We start from the raw sequence: 23344 nt of genomic DNA, 5'->3' as shown, positions 1-23344 counted from the left end.
TGTTTAAAGAGTGTAGAACAAAATAACCCATAAAGATAGAAGAAGCAGCAGCAGCCTCCACAGATCACGAGTGGTCTTGCTGATATCAACACACTAACAATATAACCCAGTGACTCAAAGTTTCAACGAAGTCTTCACTCCATAACAATAGAACTCGACGACTCAAAGATCCAATTAAGTCTTCACTTTATTAATATATGTGAACTATGCACAGCATGCAGAACATTCCATTGTGAAAGACGAGAGCGATAGAGAAGAGAGAGGAGACAGATGAAGAGAGGGAAAGAAAAAGAAGATACAAAGGGAAATATAGAGACAAATAGATGGAGAACAAGAGAAATAGAGGGAGAGAAAGAGAGAAGAATAGAGAGAATAAAAGAGTATGAGTGCTCGAGCCAGGACTTCTGACATTATCTCCCTCCTCCATGTCACCGGGGTGTCTCCCTCATCATTAATTATTAACCCAGTACTTTGTGGTAATACATAATTCACCATCAATTATTCATGCTAATGTGTGTGTAGTTGACTTAATTGTGTTATTGATTATCAAAAGTAATTTCCTGAAAATCCTCAAGGACTCAAATTGAATCAGCCTAAATCCTGGTCTCTGTGTACTCTCTCTTCCTGCGATTAAGTATTCTCAATCTGATTGGTTTATGTCTTATTAGCCGATCTGGTGAAAGACAACACAGAAAAGAGGTTTAATATTTTTTTTAAAGGCTAAACTAATAAATCAACAATCACTGATGAACCATGAAGGAGCCTCTGGGTTTAAAGGCCTATCGTTTTGTAAATATACATTTTAGTATTAATAAATAGCATGTATCGTGTTTAATGGGCTATTGTAACCTGGCGATGCGTCTCGAGCGAGAGAGAGAGAGGAGGTTATGAGTGGCGTTCTCTAGTTTCTCCAGCTTTAAGGGAAACTGATGAATAATGTATAGGAGCAGATGGCCGTGGCGGTAGGCAACAGGAGAGACTACATCTTTAATTGTTTTAGAGAACATGTCACAACAGGACTAAAGTGATCCAGGGTCGGCTAGCGCTAGTAACGCCACGGACGTGCTAACAGACTGCTATTAGCAAAAGCCCTGATATCAACACCACTGTTGTGTCATCATATCTGTTAGCCTACCCTGTTAGCGTAGCCAAGGGACCACAGGGCAACATTAGCTTCAACTGTGGCACTTTAACATCGATGTAAAAGCAAATACGTTGATTCATGTACACTGCCACTGTCAGTTAAACGAGACATAAATAAATCAGTAGCTAGCGTTCTCTCTGGTCGCTGGCTTAAAAACCTGAACACTGATGACCATGACTCCAGTGAAAACTATAGAAGTGTCAATATTTCACATTGTGTTTTACATGTGTTTAAAAAAAAAAAAAAGAGGAACATAACATGTCACATTGTCTGGTGACTTTCTGTAACACAATAGCCTAATACACACGGGAGAGCGTGTAGCCAAGATGAGAGAGAAGGGGAAATGCCTCAGATTCACATTATTAGCCAGGGTGGTAGTCTCCATCACACACAGTTTATTCAGAGTCCATGTAGAGTCCATGAGCTACGTACAGTATGTGTGCTTATAAGGGGACCGCAACGGCCCCACGATATTCAGCAATATTCACCCACAATAAATAAATCACATTCATACAATATCTTGATAGTTGAATCCATAGAGTATGATATCTGGGTAACCACTCCTCTCCCTGCTCCAGTAGTAATAGGACTAGGTCCATAGTTGTGCTTTAGGAGGAGTAGGTAGAGGGAAAGTAACAGTAGGCACATTCACACCACAGGAGTTTTAAGTCCCAGTCCTTCCGTCTGTACATCCACACTGTCTGTACGTCTGTCTCCTCTGGGCAGTGACACAGACACACTCACTTTTTCTCCAGTGGTTCCTTGGGGCAGAGGGGGTGTTTGTCAGACCCGGTACCCTGAGTCAGGGTCTTGGAGCCTGGGCTGGGAGCCTCGTCTCTGGAGCATCTCCCCACGGCTCCAGAGACGCCCAACACAGATCCAGATACTACTCCCAGGGCAGGGCCCATCCCGGGCCTCGTCAACCCAGCCCCAGACACCCCAAGCACCGACATGCCTCCTACTCCAGTCCCATGCCCATGGCCGGCCCCCAGCAGGTTGGCTGACTGTAGCACGGCCTCGGAGTGCTCCCGGGCCTTCATCCGCAGGGCCGCCACACTGGCCGTACGGTTGCCCTGACATCCATAGGGGGGCAAGAAGGACAGGCCCATGGGGTCAGGAACACAGCATGAGCACAGACCACCTCCTGGTAAGACACACACACACACACACACACAGGGTCAGGATATTGTTTTACAGCAGAGTATGTCCATCATCAGTATCGTAATCATCACCCTCCTCCTCTAACCATCAAGTGTGTTAGCTATGTTAACTGTTAGCTGTGTTAACTTACCCTTCATTGTGGCAACATGTGACAGAGCCTGGGCATAGGTGGCTGAGTTCAGGAGGGTTCCTGGTAGACAGGAGGGGAAGAACGGTCCACCAGGACCCACCGCTCGGTTTATACTGGAGGTCAGAGAGAGGAGGGTGGTTAGTTTAAAATGACTCCGAGAGGAGATAAGAGATTATGGTTATCCTGCAACTGAAGGAAAGTGAAGAGGAGTGAGGGGGGTAAGAGGGGATAGAGGAGGGGAAGAGGAGTGGGTTAACATTTGTGGTGACTGAATCACATGTGGAAGGTCCGAAGTAAACAACAAGCAAATAGTGGCTGGTCTGAGACTTCAGCACCACAGAGCAGAACCCTGTGATCTGCTTTTCAGCACCACATAACAGTGGACAGCGGCTGTAATGTTACTGGCCACTGGGAGAGAGGGTTTTAAGCACACTGGACTGTTGCTAAATCAGAATCCCAAATTCGAGACATTCAGCACCACATGACAATGGACAGCTTCAACGTCACTGGCCAATGGGAAAAAAAGAGGCCTAACTCTGGAGGGGAAGGCTCCCCACAAACTCTATGCTAGACTATACAGCCAACCCTGTCTTCATGCACCTATGTCCTTGTCCCTGTCCTCTTACCTCTGCTGCATCTCCAAAGGTTCCTTCTGTTTCCTGCTCTGATCCACAGGAGACTGGGAGTTCAGACTCCTGGACGGAGGAGTGCCTCCCTCGTTCATCTGCTCCTTCCCTCCATCAGGGTCTGTACTCCCTCTCTCTGTCTTTCTCCACTTGGCCCTGCGATTCTGGAACCACACCTAAACAGGAGGAGAGGAGAGGAGGTTAAAAACTCACTGTTGCGCCATGCAATCTCTCTCCCGTGTACAATCTAAAGTAGTCCAATGAATACCTGCTTTTGTGATGTATATTGGCATGTTACAAACCCAGACCAGCATCTTTGTAGTTATGCACACAGGAGCAGAAAGTAAGATTCAGTTGGTCAGAAAACAGATCGACGTCATGAACCATGTCTCATCACCGAAATATGGACAGGGTCTATTGTGTCTTGTCATCAAATTCATCAAAAGGATATGTCATTTTTAGATCATGATAATATAAATATAAAGATGTCGCTGTGTGTGTGTGTGTGTGTGTGTGTGTGTGTGTGTGTGTGTGTGTGTGTGTGTGTGTGTGTGTGTGTGTGTGTGTGTGTGTGTGCGTGTGCGTGTGCGTGTGTGTGTGTGTGTGTGTGTGTCAGACCGAAGCTCTCTGCCTGAGTGACTTTGCACTGCGACTTCTCCCAAACTTCACCCACCCATAGTCTCCAGCCCGCCACATAGTGCCAACTTCTATATCCTAATTGAAAGAAGGTCATTGCCTATAACAACATTTAATTGAGCAATTTTTCATTCTCATATTTTAATGACTTCCCACTGACAGTCAGGGCGCTTTAGAGAGAGAGCTGTGATGAAGTCGTTTATTCCCCTATTTAGTGATTGTTTGACAACATCAGATTCGATTAAGACTGCACTCCCACACGCATTAATCATGATGTGTGTGAATGGAATGGGGTGGAGCAACTGTGCGGGACAGAACAGTCACCATTGTGCAAAAGCCTAGGTACAAGGACGTCAACAACCAAAAAAACGAATCCCATTCAGTCAATGTACGAAAAAAGGACAACAGTTTAGTTTAGTGTCAGGACAACAATACAGCGGCTTGTTGTGATTGTGAGGCAGGCTATCTCACCCCTGCACCTTACAGCTAAAGAGTCGTGATCCCGTCTCTCTGAATGGCTGGTAATTGCTACATTAATCTCCATTTGGCACCTGCTTTAAGGAGGGGGAAACCCATTGACACGATACAATAAAGACGGGCCAACAACACTACAACAGAAAGGACATTTATTTTCTAATAATAATGTAAGTTTAATATCCCTGCATGCTGCAGCCGATTCATGTTCAGATTTAATAATAGGAATGCTGTAATCGGATTAGAGCGGAATAATTTGTTTACAATCCCTAATTTACAGCTCGGGATTCCATTATCCCGCGCGCTGTCGGCTTTAAGCAATAGTAAGATGACCCAGGGGAAGCAAAGCCTAACTATTATATTTCCTACAATTAGATCTGCGCTCACAACAAAACCCAAAAGCAAATCTGGAATGCAGAAAATTACATACAGGACACACTGAATTGAATTACAACTGGCCACATTTATAACCACACATATGTGGAGGGCAGGGCAGTTATAAATTGCCCCAAAATAATAATAACAATGTAAAGGGGTGTGTGTGTGTGAGCGCGTATTTAATGCTGTCTTAACATTTGTATCTACTACCCTCTTTTAAAAGCATCCCTTTTAGCTTTTTTTTCTGAGCTGCGGAAAAGGACGCACATGTATGATGTATTTTTTATGTACCTTTGTTTTGAGACGCGGACAAATTAGTGAAGAACATTATCACTGGTTAATTATGAATGACCGATTAATCAACCTGATCTAATATTCACCATTATGTTGATGTTATTAAAGAGCATCGGGAGAATGACAGAGTGCCTTAATTTACCCTCTCTGGTCAAACGTGCTCAGAGCCCACTGCTTCATTCCTGTGTGTGCGTGAGCATGCGTGTTCACCTGGACACGCGCCTCCGTCAGGTTGATCTTCATGGCCAGTTCCTCGCGCGTGAAAACATCCGGGTAGTGAGTCTGCGCGAAAACAGCCTCCAAAGCTTCCAACTGAGAATGAGAGAAATATTAGATTAAGAGTTTTAAAGTTACGTGAGTTTATTATTCATAACACTACACAACATGGTATATTTATGTTGGTGTGTTGGTTTTCGAACGAAATATACAAAATCTACAAAATACGTGTTTTGGTAAGTAGCCTACTTTCAGAAGCGATAGGCCTATATATTGGCCTATGAATAGCGTAACTAGGCAACAAAATGCTATTAACTAGAATAAGTTCAAGTAATAAGGAAGTGATAGGTTACATTTTATTATTATGGCGGAAATAATGAGAAGCATCATTATAATAATCGTTATCAACAATATTATGGAAATATGAGGCCTACATTTGTATAAACTAGCTAGCCTAATGCATGGTTTTGCTCACATTAGATTAAATTCGTTATAACCAATGTACAGAGTGATATTTTTAAGCAGTCCAGAGTTTTATAATTGATAGCTAGCTACCTGTTGTAGAGTAAATGTTGTTCTATTTCTACGTTGTTTTCTCCGCAGAAAGCCGTCATCAAAATCACCTGCTGACGCATGGTTGGCAAACCCGTTGGTGTTTACTGAAAACATAAGTCATCGAAGAAATGGTTCAATAAAAACACTTGTTTATATAAATAAATGCAATACATTTGTGTTTGTTTTCAGTCAAAACCTGACATAGAAACACCTTGCAACATATTTTTACAGCGAAAACATCAAAACGAAGGGATCAAGCAGGAGTTCTTTTTTAGGATGTCAGTAAATAGGTTGGCCCATTGAAACGGACTATAATCTGCTTGTATATTCCTTTTATTGGAGCCATGAAACATTGATGTCCCGGTCTGAGAGGCATGACACCCAACATCTGTGGCCGCAGACGGGACAACACACCCGCCTCAGCCCCAGGGCTAACATCACACACACACACACACACACACACACACACACACACACACACACACACACACACACACACACACACACACACACACACACACACACACACACACACACACACACACACACACACACACACACACACTTCAAACGGGTGGGTTCATAAAACAAACAAAAATTCGCTATTAAATCATGCTTTTTCAAAAACAAGTATAACTTTAAAAGGCAAGTTTAAGCGACAACCGCTTAAAACATTTATGGAACATGCGGTAATATATATATATATATATTGTATAGTATTTTACACGAAATGATGCTAACACATAAATACACACATACTTTATTTACCACAATGAAATAAAGTGGATACAAATATGTTATTCAGATGTTTACAGTTGTCACGAGTCATAACCCTTAAACCACTCTTCTTACAGCAAATTCCGAGCTAGCGTCAAGCTGCAAATATTTGAGCTCAATTGCAAGGAAATAGAAGTTATAGGCTGATGTAGCCTACATTTAGTATTTCCAAATCAAAACTGTCAACACATTCTAGCCCATCTATGGAGAAGCGGTCCCAAAAGTTGCAGCATTAGGCTATGGTCTACTTACACGTATTATTAGTCCGACAGCATTCTCCATCCAGCTGAGGGGGACAATGAAAGTAAAACATGATGGTTTTATGGGCTTTGTTTATCTATGGAGCTGTGTACGAAAGCCCGATGTCCCTGAGAAATCTGAAAAGAAATCAAATCATTTCAGTCGCAAATCAGAGAATAACGAGTCAATATTTGACAGTGGAACGGGCCAAAATAAAACCATTTTAAGCCTAGTCATTTGTAATTATTACAATGTTCATATTATTGACAAAATAGAAAGAAAAAAAAACTCCGCAAAATTCCCTACTATTCGTCCGAAATTAACGAACAATAAGTAATTTGCGTAACAAACCAAATCACTGGGCTATAAAACATTGGAATAAAACATGAAATAGCATGCAATGTGCTCACACCAAAGTTATTAGCGGAGGAGAATCCTCATCAAAATTGTCCATAACGATGGGACAGGGCAGCGCTCACCAAATGTTTTAAAGAGACACATCAGAAATAATGCCTAGATGTCTCTTGCAAAAAAAAGTAATAAATGATAGTAAATTATACGAAACATGTAGCCTGTCTATGATAGAATATGGTAGATATATGATAGATATTCCATCTGTCTGTCATACCTGCTGTGTATTTGTCTTGTGCTGGTCCAGGGCGTGAGGAGGAGAGGATGCTGAGGACACGAAGAGTTTCCTGTATGTCTGAGGGACCGGCAAATCCACTTTAACAGTCACTATCTCTCTCTACAACCTCTCTTACTCACTCCCCTCTTTCCCCCACACCATCCCTATCTGAGTTTATCTACTCTGCCTTTCTCTTTCTGGGAGTGTCCAGATGTCTTCGGCGAGTTGAGGCTTTCAGCTCTTGCTGCTTTTAGAATCTCACGCTTAATTGGTTCTAATCGGATTACCGCGGCTTTGTCTTCTCACTGTGAGTGGGACCTCTTTCCCTCACTCTCTCTCTCTCTCTGTGTGTGAGAGAAACATCAACTCTCTCAGGTATCTGAGAATTCAAATATTTTCCCCGGCAGATTATTCTGCTGTTATGTCAGTGGTTATTCCCTGACCATAAACACACACACACACATACACCCACACACACACATTCTTTATTTGGTTGCTTCTATATTAAAAATCTAAGATGACTTCTGTTGGGTTTGAGATTGACTGCCAGGCCGTTAATTGCTCCTTAGGTGGGTTACCGGGTCCACTTTACAACGGGCTGCGCATATCATAACATTCACAATGGCCAGAATTTTGATTTTCTTCACAGCAAGGGGTCCCACGATTTATATCGCTTCCACCGATAAACGATATACCACGGGACCATTTCAATTAGTTTTAAAGCGCATCTGGGACATCACAGCACAGACGCTGGAGTCTCCATGGAGAGACGAAATGAGGCTCCAAACTGCACCTGAAATTTGAAAGAGGAGGGTGGGATTGGATCAACGCACATAAGGTAGAGAAGCCGGTCTAATGGCAGGTAATTGGGTCTGTAATATCGTTACAGTCGGGTAATGGGCAGTTACGGCCCATGCGCTATTAAGTGCATCCCCTGTGTGCAGCATTTATTATATTAAAAGGGGGAATAATAATGATATTTTGGTTATTAAATGCATGTAATTAATTTATGCACTGCTGAAAATAAAGTTGTTATTACGACTTCCGACTAAAGGGAAGGAGAAAATTGAAATCAAGTGTATTACTCTTAGAATTGTTTTTTCTAATAGTATAGAGATATTTAATCTGTGTGTGTGTGTGTGTCAGTAACGACCCTCTTTATCATGTGAAGTCTGTCGGTGTAAACTGCAGCTTTCTCTCAGTCACTCACTTACAGTAGGGCTCAAACACAACAATAGCGTTTTCTGGCAAAGAGTAGGCTATTTAGCCCCTCTGAACATCATTTGCGAACTGAGTGCCAAACGATTTTACATGTAGAATCGCGTGAAAAATGACGGCCTACAGCAAGCAGGTTGTCCCTAAAACACAGCGTGCTAGATGATTGGCGGCTGAATAATGCTAGAACCACATTCATTGTGATGTGTGCAAGCCAAGGATACTGCGAGTTTCCCTGCGTTTAAGCCCTAGTTTTACATACCCAGACTCAGATGAACACCTGGATACCATTTTAATGTCTCTGCCTGCAGTATGAAGGAAATTAGTGGTAGTTCTGGGAGCCAATGCTAACTAGCATTAGGGCAATGACTGGAAGACTATTCCATGTTGTTTTTAACTTGTTCTAGAACCCAGGAGCAAAAAAGTAGACTATCAGAAAATAATTTACTAACTTCATATGAATTTATGGTCACGAATAGAACATTTAAATCCGAATGGTTATTAGCATAACTCTCACTCTCAAAAATAGAAATGCAACAATTTCAAACATTATACTGAGTTAGTTCAAATAGGGAAATCAGTCAGTATCTGGTGTGAACACCATTAGCCCCATGCAGCGCAACACACCTTCGCATAGAGTTGATCAGCTTGTTGATTGTTGATTAATGGCACTTCAATGGGACTCAGGATCTCGCCACAGTAGCTCTTTGTATTCAAATTGGCATTGATAAAATGCAACTGTGTCCGTTGTCCGCAGCTTATGCCTGCCCATACCATAACCCCACCGCCACCATGGGGAACTCTGTTCAAGGATTACCGCGGACAACATTGGCATCAGCAAACCGCTTGCCCGCACAACACCATACTCGCTGTCTGTCATCTGCCTGGTAGAGTTGAAACCGGGATTCATCCGTGAAGAGCACACTTCTCCACGAGCACACACTTGAGCTTCCCTTTCTAGTTACACGTTACCCGTGGTCTGCGGATGTGAGTCCAGTCAAATTCTCTAAAATGACGTTGAAGCGGCTTATGGTAGAGAAATTAACATTCAATTCTCTGGCAACAGCTCTGGTGGACATTCCTGCAGTCAGCATGCCAAAATTGCATGCTCCCTCAAAACTTGACATCTGTTGCATTGTGATGTGTAACAAATGTTGTGATGTGCAGTTCAGAGTGACCTTTTATTGTAATCAGCACAAGGTGCACCTGTGTAATGATCATGCTGTTTAATCAGCTTCTTAAAATGCCAGACCTGACAGAGGGATGGATTATTTTAGCAAAGGAGAAATGCTCAGTAACAGGGATGTAATCAAATTTGCGCATCAAATTTGCGAGAAATAAGCTATTTGTGCATATGGAAAACTTCTGGGATCTTTTATTTCAGTTCATGAAACATGGGACCAACACTTTACATGTTGCATTTATGTTTTTGTTCAGTATAGTTGCGCAAGTCTACTTATTGTTTCAGAATTGGGCCATAGGTTTTCACCGAGCTTCATTTGGTACACAGGAAAAGCTATGCTCCAAAATAAAATCCTAAAGTAAAGTTTAATGGTGCATGCTTTAATTTTTTTCAGCTCAAAATAACTGAAGCGGTCAATCTGATTCCATTTTGGACAAATCAATATATTTCTCCCATTTATACCGACACGAAAAAAGCTTTGTTTAATGTTTCTACCGTTGATAGTCAAATGCACTGTTCATAATAACTAATATAGGTTAATAGAGGTTGGGTAAAGTCATTGCTCAGCGGTTGTAAAAAGGCAGGTGTGATTTAAGAAAGCCCCTGTGAGCTGCTACTGCTCGTGAGTGTAGTAGAAAGGAGGATGAACTGATTTGAAAGAAAAGCTATTTTGAAAGAGAACTGAAGGTAAATTATGAATAAATATTTTCTACAGAGTATAAGTATGTGGTTGGCATTGTACAATTAGAAAAAAATTGGGATCTCCATAGACTTATTAACAAATAAATACACTATACAGTAGATTTTATGGAAGATTTATTCCTTCATTATGAAATGCAGTCATGTTTTGTGTCTAGAAAAGCTGGCATCTACACATTTCTATCTACACAACTGACAGATATAGACTCGGGTGTAGACAAAACATAGTAAATGTAAATCCGGGACACTGCAATTGGTATGATATGTTATGTTTCGTATTGGTATGTATTAATTTGTGGATGTCCATCATCCATTTCATATGGTATGTTATGAATTACAATTTGTATGATATATTACAGTTGCTAATTAGCTAAAATGCTAAAGTTGTACGTGATAATATTAGAACACGTAACCTTTGGGCTGCTATTTGTTTGTGTTACACGCTCACCCAACTTTAGTTTTGGCCTTAATTCACCTTCTGTTTAATGTAACCATACCAAACAAAACTATAGCACTAATTTGCTTGTCCCGGATTTACTTTTACTATGTTACGTCTAGCCTATGAGACCATGCTGGGTATAGAGCACAGGCGGCCAGTGGCACCTTAATTGGGGAGGACGGGCTCATACTAATGGCTGGAACTGAATCAAAGGAATGGTATCAAGCACATCAAAAACATGGTTTCCATGTGGTTGACACCATTCCACTCACTCCATTCCGGCCATTATTATGAGCCGTCCTCCCCTCAGCAGCTTCTTGTGGTATTGAGGTAGATCAGGTTTGATTACGACGTCAGTTATTACAATGTCGCAATATTTCACCACAATCTCTCCATGGTTTTAGAAAATCAAGTTGTTCAACAGCCTTAAAAAAAACAGTAAAAATCAAGTCGTTACATCTTTGGTCGATACGAGAGAAGATAGTATAGGATAGCATTTCAATTGACCTCCCCCCTTGATACGCCCAAGAAAATGTGTGAATGAACGCATCAACTTTTTCAATATTATTTGTTCCAAGATCAGCACAAATATAAATTTTGGAATATTGCAAAATCCGACCTCAACATAGCAATGTGTAATACCACAAATATCCATTATATTACTAATATACACTGAGTGTACAAAACATTTGGTACACCTGTTCTTTCCATGAGAGACTGATCAGGTGAAAGCAATGATCCCTTATTGATGTTACCTGTTAAATCCACTTCAAATCAATGTAGATGAATGGGAGGAGACAGGTTAAAAAAATGTTTAAGCCTCAAGACAATTGAGACACGGATTGTGTGTGTGCCATTCAGAGGGTGAATGGGCAAGACAAAGTATTTAAGTGCTTTTGAACGCGGTATGTTAGTAGGTGCCAGGAGCACCAGCAACGCTGCTGAGTTGTTCACGCTCAACCGTTTCCTGTGTGTATAAAGAATGGTCCACCACCCAAAGGACATCCAGCCAATGGCAGTCCAGTGGTCTAAAACAGGTCATAGATGAAAGAGGACAAAAGAAGGTTGACACGAATTGTGCAGAGCAACAGACGGGCGGGCTACAGTTAGTCAACTGACAGTCCAGTACAACATTGGATCCCAAAGGCCAATAAAATAATGCACAACTCGTCATTTCTACCCAATTCGTGTCACTGCCGACGACCTTATAGAGTTGCAGCTGCAGTGGGCTAAGGAACAAAAAGACTGGATACTGGAGAATTGGAAAACATTGCATGGTCTGATGAATCCGGTTCCTGCCATTTCATGCTGATGGGAGGACTAGGGTATGGAGAAAACAACGAGTACATGCATCCATTATGCCACGTGTCAACATTGCACACAATGGGCCCCTTGGTAAAAGTGGAGCAACATTTCAGGATATCTGAATCAGGTGTATCCCTTCATGGCAGCAGTGTATCCATTTTCGAATGGATTTTTTCAGCACGATAATGCCCCATGCCACAAAGCTAGGATTGCATCCCTGTGGAATGCTTTCGACACCTTGTAGAGTCCATGTCCCGACGAATTGAGGCTGTTCTGAGGGCAAAAGCATGTGCAACTCAATATTAGGAAGGTGTTCCAATTTTTTTTGTACACTCCATGTATATTGTATTTTCCCTAGAGTCAATCTCTGACTACTATCCTGCAAACAGCACTAAGGATGACATCACTTTCCTATGGTAATGAAGTAACCTAAATTAAAGCACGCATTTCAAAACATTGCAAGGTGGATGGATCCTCATTCAAAAGATATGACATTTTAATCAAGGTCGATTTTTATTGTGCTTCAAATGCAAGAAAGAATGTATGGAATATTTGTTAAATGTTTAAAACATTATTTTAAGGCTACTTGAAAAATACAATGTTCAGACTGGTATGTTGACAATATTGGTCTTACAGTGAAAAAAATATTATTTGTGCCAATGTAAAAGTGGGGTTGGGAGTACTCAGTAGGGTCTGTAGAATCTGTATGGAATAATTTCATGGGCATTGAATAATATGGAGTGTTGCTGGCATTTTACTACACCCATTCCATTGGACACAATGAACATCGGCAGTCTTTCTTCCCCCCTCTAAGCCAATATGTAATTTATAGGCCTACAGTGTATTGTGTTGGGACTATTGGAATGGGTGGAGTAAAAATGCTGTCTGGGTATGTAGACTCAGTCCCCCAAGAAATAAAACCCTATTTAGATTCTACAGACCATATTGAGTAATCCCTACTCCACTTTTACAGTGGCATTATATTTTTTCTCTATATGCCAATATGTAACTCATATGCGGTGTATTGCATTGCAGTGAATGGAGTGGGTGGAGTAAGGACTCACCAGCACTCTGTATTAAACCCATTGCTCAGCTCAATAGACCAACTTAAGTTGTGTAGACAAGTAATCCAATTACATATATTTGTATTTTACTAAAAGTGTATTTCTTTACGTATAGCTTTCAACATACCAGTGTTGGTGTAAACTTTCTAAGGAAATGCTGGTATAAATACACTACATGGCCAAAAGTATGCTGGTCAAACATCTCATTCCAAAATCATGGGCATTAATATGGAGTTGATCCCACCTTTGCTGCTATAACAGCCTCCACTCTTCTGGGGAGGCTTTCCACTAGATGTTGGAACATTGCTGCAGGGACTTGCTTTCATTCAGACACAAGAGCATTAGTAAGGTCGTGCACTGATGTTGGGCGATTAGGCCTGGCTCGCAGTCGGCGTTCCAACTCATCCAAAAGGTGTTCGATGGGGTTGAGGTCAGGGCTCTGTGCAGGCCAGTCAAGTTCTTCCACACGGATCTCGACAAACCATTTCTGTATTGACTTCGCTTTGTGCACAGGGGCAGCCAAGAAACATTCATTCATTCCTTGTGCTGTTGAACTACTAAATGCAAAGTAAATTGTATCAGTATATGTACTTAACTATCGAGTGCAGTTAGGACAGTGGTCATTTGTGAGTGAATTAATGTCCTCTATGTTGTTACTGTATGCAACATGATGGACTGACTGGTTTAAATGTGTATGATGTGAGAATGTATGTGTATGTGATTATTTTAATGAAGGTGATGCCAAAGAAAAATGTCCATCCTGGATGGACGATAAAGTTTTATTCTATTGTCATGCTGAAACAGGAAAGGGCTATCCCCAAACTGTTTCCACAAAGTAAAAAGCACAGAATCGTCTATGTCATTGCATGCTGTAGTGTTACGATTCCCCTTCACTGGAACTAAGGGGCCTAGCCTGAACCATGAAAAACAGCCCCAGACCATTATTCCTCCTCCAGCAAACTTTACAGTTGGCATTATGCATGCGGGCAGGTAGCGTTCTCAGCAGTCACCTCTTCACTGTTGACGATGAGACTGGTGTTTTGCAGGTACTATTTAATGAAGCTTCCAGTTGAGGACTTGTGAGGCATCGGTTTCTCAAACTAGACACTAATGTACTTGTCCTCTTGCACAGTTGTGCACCGGGGCCTCCCACTCTTTCTATTCTGGTTAGAGGCAGTTTGCGCTGTTCTGTGAAGGGAGTAGTACACAGCGTTGTACGAGATCTTCAGTTTCTTGGCAATTTCTCCCATGGAATAGCCTTCATTTCTCAGAACAAGAATATACTGACGAGTTTCAGAAGAAAGGTCTTTGTTTCTGGCCTGTAATCAAACCCACAAATGCTGATGCTCCAGATACTCAACTAGTCTAAAGGAGGCCAGTTTGATTGCTTCTTTAAATCAGAACAACAGTTTTCAGCTGTGCTAACATAATTGCAAAAGGGTTTTCTAATGATCAATTAGCCTTTTAAAATGACAAATTTGGATTAGCTAAGACAACGTGCCATTGGAACACAGGAGTGATGGTTTCTGATAATGGGCCTATGTAGATATTCCATAAAATAAGCCATTTCCAGCTACAATAGTAATTACACTGATTTTCTGTATTATTTTAATGTACAAAATGTTTTCTTTCAAAAACAAGGACATTTCTAAGTGACCCCAAACTTTTGAACGGTAGTGTACGTGTTCGTGAGAGATATTAGCGTGTAGCCCAAACTGTTCAGACGCTACAGACAGAAGTTGGCAGATCAGCTGTACTGACTTCAAACGAGTCCCAAGATGCTTGTGGTGGTCGTAGAGCACAACATTGTGTTCGTGAGTTTCATCTTTCCATATAGGGGTAACAGTTTGTAGGCCGTTCGGACGCTACAGACATTTTCGTGAGAAGACCGATATTTTGGAATGTCTCATGGTCTGACAAACACAGCTCTAGCTCTGCCACCTTTCACCGCAGATGCGGAAGTGCGACATCGGCGGATTAAGACGTGAAAATCGTCTCTATGGGGTTCAAAATAAAAGTACGTCAAATGATCAAGACATTTTCTTAAAAGGTGGTTGCAATGCTGTGAAAAACAGTTGTACGGCATATTCCAAGTTTAACGTGTCTTTGTAGGGGGACTCTTATTTTGAATTAAAAACATATGCATAATTTCCTGCCGCCACAATAACAGTAATCAATTTCTAGTTACAATGTCAGTTACATGTAAAATGTCTGAATTCAAGTAGATCCCAGGTATAAACAACAAAACAAACAAAAACAAGACATTTTCATTAATAGCACCCCCTCAACCCAACTACTACAGTAACTCAGGTCCCCTTCTCCCTCTCTGTGCTCTCTTTCCCATCTCCTCGCCCTCAGTCAAATGTTTTTTTTGAGCCTCAAGTTCCTCTCCATCAACCCAGACTTCTCCTCCTCTGCAAGTAGTCAGATGTGAGTCTCCTCTCCCCTTCTCCCTACTCCCATTATCTGTAGTCAGGTTTAAGTCTCCACGTCCCCTCCTGCCCCTTTGCCCTGTGGAAGTTACAGATGTTTCGGAGTAGTTCTCTGAAGACAGGGGTCTGGGTCTGGGTCAGTCTGGGGGTGAAGTGGTCCAGGACCTCCTTGGTGCTGGCCTGTCCATCCACAGCTCCCTGGAATGCCACAAAGTTTCTCAGCTCCACCAGGAGCTCATCGTGTTCCGTAGGGGGGGCAGGAGGGCCTGAGGGACTACGCGCATCCCCCTCTTCCTCTCCTCCTTCATCCCCTTCTCTCTGGGGCAGGCTGAGGTGGTTCCTAGCTTTCATGCGGGCCAGTAGAGTGGAGGAAGAGAGGGGGGCCGTAGTAGAGGAAGAGCCTCCCACCTCTACCCCTTCTCCACTGAAGTGAACCCCCGGGATGGGTTTCCTAGCGATGGTTTTCTTGATGATGGCAGCGTCCTACACAGATAAAGCAGACACACTGGGTTACAACAGAGAACAGAATAATGAAGAACAGAGGAATATCTGACTATATGTTTCAGCAGGGTCATGTTCATTAGGCACCTAACAGAGGAAAACAGACCGAAACACGGAGGGACTACCTGGATGTGTCCAATAAGAAACACAAATTTCCATTTCCACCGTCACTAATAGAAAAATAATGTGTAGGCGAATCACCTTCTGATGGCATTCATAGTGCTTTAATAAAGAAGTGCAATAGACTACTGAGATGGTATACAAATAACTTTTTTCATCTAGGCAGGAATGCATGACTCAAGATATTTTGATATGCACTGCAACCTAATCCACTGATTGTAATGAATTTTAGGTTGACAATTAGTCCATTGTTATATTTTACTGTTAAAATAAGTCTCTATTTTCTGTTCAATAGATACATTTTCCTACATCTTTACGTGCACTACTATCACAGATTAATATATTTGGTGTTAATTCACCTCGGTAGGTGGAAAATAAAAACACATTAGCTAGATCACTACCTCGAAGTAGAATTTTCGTTGGAAGTTACCGTGTTTTAATCTAACAGTAAAGTAATGATTAATTCCCCCCCAAAACGTCGCTGTCATAGCCGAATACGCAGTGAGGCCAATGTGCTCGCAATGGACAATGCTAATTTTGCGTGCTCCGTATCGCAGATCCATATCTCGGTTGTAAAATAGACAGCTGAGAAATGAAAAACAATATACCTGCACAAAGCTGAGAACATCCTCTCTTCAACTGAGACAAGTATTACCACGGCCTAAAACAAACATTTTTGTATACCAGCCACTGTGGTTGGTAGATAAAAAAAATCTAGCAGCAACTTTGATTTGTTTTTTGGCATAACTACACAAAGAAACACAAAAAAATTATCAGCATGGTTAGTAATGTTTCTAAAACAAGAACAGTATTATTAGTAAGAAATAATGTGGTATATTGCTTGATTTAATGTCATATTCTGTGACCCGAGTATTTGAACAAAAATATCACACAAAACATTTTAGCTGCCCCTTTAAGGTAACCTTGGTAACAGGGCTGCTGGAGTCATCACATGTTCCGTGAGAACTTCACTAGTAAAGGCCAACAACGTCTCTTTTTGCTAGCAGCGAGAGCAAACTCAAACATTGTTTTGTTCACAAGCTAGGTTGATTTTCAATGTAAATTGCCAAGAAACACGAGGACAAAGTCTCACTTTAGTAGACTTCAGAGTACATTAGACCAACTTTTATGCCTGTGCCCAATAATTCTAAAAACAAATATTTCAACGCACAGTGCTCACAGCCCCCCAGACAGCCCCCCCAGACAGACACTTTTTTTTAATTAAACGCTCACACTGTAGAGCCCGGAGAGTTACCACACGCCAACGTGGCTGGTGAATTAGACATTCTTACCCACCAACGCCAAAATCTACCTGCATTTGTCAGGTGGCGGGTGTTAATTTTATGCCCTGAATATTACACAGGATAGCTGTGTTTTTCTTATAGCTAGAACCAAAACAATTTTTTTTCAAAATAAGGGCAGTGGAAAAGGCAGTAAAAAGTGTCTCGCTCATTATCACTGCAGCAGGTCCTGGCGAAACAGGAACATGGGCAGGGCAGACACTTTCATCAGAGGAATTATGAAGACAATGCACTATACTGTTTATTTTGCTGTGGTGGCAACAATTAAGCAGCTGCACAACATAGCGGAAACACAGTAGTCTCCGGTTGAATTTTTTAAGACCATTGAAAACTGACATTAAGACATTTTAAAGGCCTTTCATTTAGCTAAATACATTTAAAAAATACATTTTAAGAACCAGCAGACACCCTGTGAAAAACATTTTATTTTGTGTGCCCTAATACAAATATGTTGTCTACCTCAGCGGTGCTGAGGTGTGTAGTTACCTTGCATTTGTCCTGAGCTGGGACAGCTGTAGCAGGAGGAGCAGACAGCAAAGGATTCTTCTTCTGACCAAACCTCTTCCTGTAGACACACAACCACCCACACACATATTCAACTACAATACCCATAGTCCTCCACTCAATGTGGAAGTCTACAGTGATAGCCTGTGTGTGCTAGCCTGTGTATGGGCTAGGCTGTGTGTGTGTGTGTGTTACACACGTGTACACGCAGGCTGTGTGTGTGTACCTGGCTGGAGCTGGGGCAGGTTGGTTGTAGGGCAGTCTACAGTGTTGTCTGGAGACCTTCAGAGCTCTCAAAGCGTCTTTAGCTACTCTGTTAGCTTCAGCTTCCACCAGGACAAAGTCTGGGTTCGACGCCTCCATGATGGAGTCATGCTGCATCACACTATGGATACCTGGAGAGGAGAGACCGAGAGAAGAAGGTTAAAGATGCACTGTGTAGCTTTACTTTCCCCTGGGATTGTAGGACAAAATCATTAACACAAATTGTGGTTAAAGATACACTTGCTCTTAATGCAACCGCTGTGTCAGATTTCAAAAAGCTTTACGGCAAAAGCACAATATTCAATAATCTGAGAACAGCGTTCAGCCACAAAAGCAAGCCATACAGTTACCCGCCAAATTATGCAGTCAACAAAACTCATAAAAAGCATTATAAATCTTCACTTACCTTTGCTGATCTTCGTTGGAATGCACTCCCAGGACTCCCACAAGAAATGTTCGTTTTGTTCGGTAATGTCCATCATTTATGTCCAAATAGCTATTTTTGTCGCGTGTTTGGTAAACAAATCCAAAGTCAAGAAGCGCGTTCACTAAAAGCAGACGAAATGTCAAAAAGTTCCGTAACAGTCAGTAGAAACATGTCAAACGATGTATTGAATCAATCTTTAGAATGTTTTTAACATAAATCTTCAGTAACGTTCCAACCGGAGAATTACATTGACTTCAGATGTGCGATGGAACAGAGCTCCCTCATGTGAACGCGCATGTTCAGAGCATTCCTGTCTCCTTCGGCCCCACTTCACAGTAGAGGCATCAGACAAGGTTCTACAGACTGTTGACATCTAGTGGAAGCCGTAGGAAGTGCAAACTCATCCATATCCCACTGTGTATTCAATAAGGGCTTGGTTGAAGATCGACCAACCTCAGAATTCCCACTTCCTGTTTGGATTTGTTCTCATGTTTTTGCCTGCTATATGAGTTCTGTTATACTCACATACATCATTCAAACAGTTTTAGAAACTTCAGAGTGTTTTCTATCCAATACTAATAATAATATGCATATATTAGCAACTGGGACTGAAGGGCAGGCAGTTTACTATGGGCACCTCTGGGCACCTTTCATCCAAGCTACTCAATACTGCCCCTGCAGCCATAAGAAGTTTTAAACACCATAAACAAAAAAACACACACACAAAAACACTGTTTGGTTCATGCTAGTTCATCTTCTACGGTTCAAACGAAGTGCTTCACCTTCAGCCCAGCAAAACGTCACCTGGAAAATAATGCCTGGTGTGCAGAGGTACCCGATCTCTTGAAACGCGTAAAGAAAAGTACGATAACACTTTATAATAACTTTCATGAATAAGCATTAAGGCGATATATAAACTACCAACAAATATATTTCATTACTTGTAAACATGTATTAACATACCCGACTTCTTGAAGAGTTTGGCCAGTACATAGTCGTCGCTCTGTCTCTGGTCCCGTTTTTCCGGCTGCCCCTCGCGCTCCTCTTGTCCTTTGTAGCTCCTCTTCTTCACCAGGTAGGAGATGCGATGACCCTCGACCTTGGCCCGTTTCTGATTCCCGTGTTTGTTTTTAGGTCCTTCTACTGTCGAGTCACAGTGCTTCCTCTTCTCCCGGTGTTTGTAGGGACTGGAGCCGGGTCCTTGAGAGTCTCTGTGTTTGTGTGGACTGTGTTTGTCTCGGTGTTTCTGTGTGCTGGGACTGACGGAGTCAGTGTGTGAATGTTTGTGTGGATTTGGGCTGGTCACGGGTGAGTCTCTGTGTTTGTGGGGCAGAACGGAGTTTTGGTCTCTGTCTGGGTCTGTGAGTATATGAGCATTGCTTCCCTCCTCCCTAGAATGCTGTGTGTCACATTCTGTCTGGGACTGTCCAATAGGAATATCTGCCTCGCCCTGGTTGGCTTCCTGGCTGTCCGTCAGCCTGTTGTTCTTATTGAGCAAGATGTTACTGCGAAGGGGGGTGGTCCTGTCTCCAGGCCGGGGCGATGGGGAAGGGATGGCTCCACCTCCAGTGGCGCTAACATTGTGATTTGTTACAGAGTGTCTATGGTTAGACCTTGGTCTGACTGGCTTCTTAGGAGCTTGGACATCAGAACCCGTACCTACACAATGAGTGGAAATAAAAACGAATGGAAATAAAAACAGACACAAAACCAATAGGAAAAGACAGGCGGAACCACGTGTGTGTGTGTACCTGCAAATATAGCGCTGGTCTCAGTGCCCTGCGTCCCGTCAGGGTTAGATAAGGTAAACAGCTCGTAGACGTCGTTGGACTTGAAGAAGCGTCGCTGTTTTGGGTCCTTCAGAACGCGGTTGGTCAGGAAGTGTTTGAAGATTTGCCTGAAGGGAAAAAACACCAGAGGTGAATATTAACACAGTCTCTCCTGATGGTGTTGGGAGGAGAATCTCAATAGGTCCGTTAATCATAGATGAAGAGCTACTTGAAACGTGGACACAGTAAAAGGACCAGAAGTAATTGTAGTCCTGTGGTCGGTCAGCTGTTTGTTCACCCGCACACACAATTGCTAATAACAGAAATGGCCCGACTATATGTGACAAAATGAAAATCTGAAGCCCCGACCCAAACCCGATAATATAGAAAATGCGCTGTAGGCTACAGTCAGATGGCGGAATGATTTTGAGACAGATTTAGATAGGTTGAGTTGAGTTTGAGTTTATTTTTACAGGGACAGTGCACATTAATCAACGGTTACTGCTTATAAATTTCCAACTTTTTGGTAGGCTATTTGGCAGTCAACTTGTCTATAAATTAGACACATGCAGCTTCTCTTCTGTCATTATATGTTGCCCTAGAAGACTACATAAACCCTTGCTCACCAGAACAATGTCATAAATCCATAGAATGAATGCATCAATATAGTTGACATCGGTAAAGTTCTCTATCATCTCCGCTTCTTTCACAGAGCAAAGACATTTAGGGACCGGGGAGAAAATGCAATAACATTTTTAGAAACTGGACAGATTCTCAGCGCAAAATGTTTTGATATCATTTTGACCAGTTGTAAGGAAATAGAAAGCTGTGAAAACGAACCAACATGTTTCTGATAAGATCTCAGTTTGGCTTGAATGCATATTTTATGCGGTTGACATTCTCTTAAGACCCTGATTTTTTTTTTTTTTTTTTTATCCACTCCTGTTCCTGAGTCAAAATTTTGCCAACATTTGGTGTATCATTTTACTGCAAGAAATGCTTAATGCTGCAGGAGTTAATATGTGAGAGGATATAGATCTACGTTTCGTGTCCAGATTTCACTGTCCATTTAACCCATCAGAATAGTAAGCTACAGTTCCCTTGACGTGCCATAGGCCTATTTGAAGTCCCGTCTTGTGACTGGTGAATTTGTATAGCGCTCTCACAACGACACACATAACATAGCTGGCACTGCTATCGATATTTTTTTTAACCACTTCACCAAATCTTTCCCAAACATTACTTTTCTGGCCCTCGCTTCTCTTTAATTTCAACTCTCCATTTAACATAAATTGTTACATTTATGTTTTTCCACTTGACGAATTCAACTCAGACATTGTTCCTTCTGCCTAACGTTTCCCAGCAAGTGTTCTGTGCCACTAGGGGCTCTATAACTACTGTTATATGACCAACAAGCACGCTTACAAGTCACTCCCTTGGCCTCCCTTCGCAAGAAGTGCCCGTGACACACTCAGTGGAGAAGTTGTCCAATGAAGCAGTGGCTACATTACGGGACAGAAATGTGTTTCGGGACTTCGCCAAGTTCACCACCTCCGTCACCGGCTTCATCAGAGAGTGCACCGATGACGTTGTCCCGACAGTAAAGGTCAGATGTTTTCCCAACCAAAGGCCCTGGATTAACACTGAGACACATGCTAAACTAAAGGACAGAGGCACACTACACACAGGGCTATTGCAGCCAACGTAGCTAACCATGAGGCTAAGGAAGTAGCCACGGTCACATGATGAAGTCCCACTACAACCTCCGTAGAACCACCAAACATGCAAAAAAGACAATACAGGAATAAAAGGTGGAATCCTATTGCACTGGCTCCAATGCTCAATGCATTGGGCAAGGATGAAAATGCATTACGGATTACAAAGGACAAACCAGCCAACCGTGAGCTACCCAACGATGCCACTCTACCAGATGAACTTAAAGCCTTTTATGTACTCTTCATTGACAATACCACAAGCCTTGCATAAAGGCTCCCGCTGTTCCGGATTACTCGCTCTCCGAGGCTGACCTGAGTAAGACCTTTAAACGTGTCAACACTCATAAGGCCACTGAGCAAGACAGAATACCAGGGCGCATCCTCCGGGCAGGAGCAGACCAGCTGGCAGGTGTCGTAACGGACATTTTCAACCTCTCCCCGTTCTAGTCTGTAAATCTCCACATGCCTCAAAATGACCATCCATCGCTCCTGTTCCCAAGAAATCTAAAGTAACCTGCCACAATGACTACCGCCCTATAGCACTCACATCTGTAATCACGAAATGCTTAGAAAGGCTGGTCATGACACATCCACACCATCAACCCCAGACACCCTGGAGCCACTCCAGTTTGCATACCGCCTCAACAGATCCACAGACGATGCCATCTCAATTGCACTCCACACTGCCCTTTCCCACTTCGACATGAAGGGAAAATCCTATGTGAGAATGCTGTCTATCGACTGTAGCTTAGCGTTCAACACCATAGCAACCTCCAAGATTGTCACCAAGCTTGGGACCCTGGGACTGAACACCTCCCTCTGCAACTGTGTTGACTGGCTGCATCGCTGTCTGGTATGGCAACTGCTCCACCCTTGTCCGCGAGGCCCTACAGAGGGCGGTGCGGACAGCCCAGCACATCACTGTGGGCGAGCTCCCAGCCATTCAGGACATACACACCAAGCAGTATCTGAGGAAGGCCCAAGAAATTGACAAAGACTCCAGCCACCCCTGCCATAGACTGTTCTCTCTGTTCTCTCTGTCCAACAGGCAGTACCAGATTATTAGGTCTCGGACCGACAGGCTCCAAGAGAGCGAGAGCCTCTACCCCCACCATGGACTATATGCACTGACAATACGCACACTCAC

At 42.5% G+C, this 23344-nt stretch overlaps 2 protein-coding genes across 2 annotated transcripts in view; both read right to left on the bottom strand.

The window, feature by feature from the left end:
* Nucleotides 1–1884: 1884 nt before the first annotated feature.
* drgx (dorsal root ganglia homeobox) lies at nucleotides 1885–6704 on the bottom strand. The gene is made up of 6 exons (XM_038960120.1): nucleotides 6644–6704; nucleotides 5615–5718; nucleotides 5054–5155; nucleotides 3062–3237; nucleotides 2436–2548; nucleotides 1885–2288 (listed from the first exon to the last, which is right to left on the bottom strand). Exons 1-6 carry the CDS (start codon nucleotides 6702–6704, stop codon nucleotides 1885–1887), a joined length of 960 nt encoding a protein of 319 aa, XP_038816048.1.
* Nucleotides 6705–14749: 8045 nt separating this feature from the next.
* The window catches only part of ercc6 (excision repair cross-complementation group 6), a 52016-nt gene continuing 43421 nt past the window's right edge, over nucleotides 14750–23344 (bottom strand). The window contains exons 20-24 of the mRNA XM_038960275.1: nucleotides 20465–20610; nucleotides 19677–20372; nucleotides 18249–18417; nucleotides 18005–18083; nucleotides 14750–16079 (exon numbers count right to left, since the gene is read on the bottom strand). Of these exons, the coding sequence (XP_038816203.1) occupies nucleotides 15627–16079; nucleotides 18005–18083; nucleotides 18249–18417; nucleotides 19677–20372; nucleotides 20465–20610 (1543 nt within the window). The 3' untranslated portion in view covers nucleotides 14750–15626. The remainder of the gene's footprint in view (nucleotides 16080–18004; nucleotides 18084–18248; nucleotides 18418–19676; nucleotides 20373–20464; nucleotides 20611–23344) is intronic.

Source organism: Salvelinus namaycush, chromosome 22, assembly GCF_016432855.1.
Source record: "Salvelinus namaycush isolate Seneca chromosome 22, SaNama_1.0, whole genome shotgun sequence".
Lineage (NCBI taxonomy): Eukaryota > Metazoa > Chordata > Actinopteri > Salmoniformes > Salmonidae > Salvelinus > Salvelinus namaycush.
Note: the sequence above shows the minus strand (reverse complement) of the source record. Positions and strands in the feature narration are given on the sequence as shown.

Excerpts from the sequence above, each read along its gene's own strand:
- drgx (XM_038960120.1), bottom strand. The coding sequence starts at position 6,704 with ATGTTTTACTTTCATTGTCCCCCTCAGCTGGATGGAGAATGCTGTCGG. Across the intron at positions 5,156-5,614 it reads CAACATTTACTCTACAACAG|TTGGAAGCTTTGGAGGCTGT; the intron begins GTAGCTAGCTAT and ends TCTCATTCTCAG. Across the intron at positions 2,549-3,061 it reads CCTTTGGAGATGCAGCAGAG|TATAAACCGAGCGGTGGGTC; the intron begins GTAAGAGGACAG and ends TCTGACCTCCAG.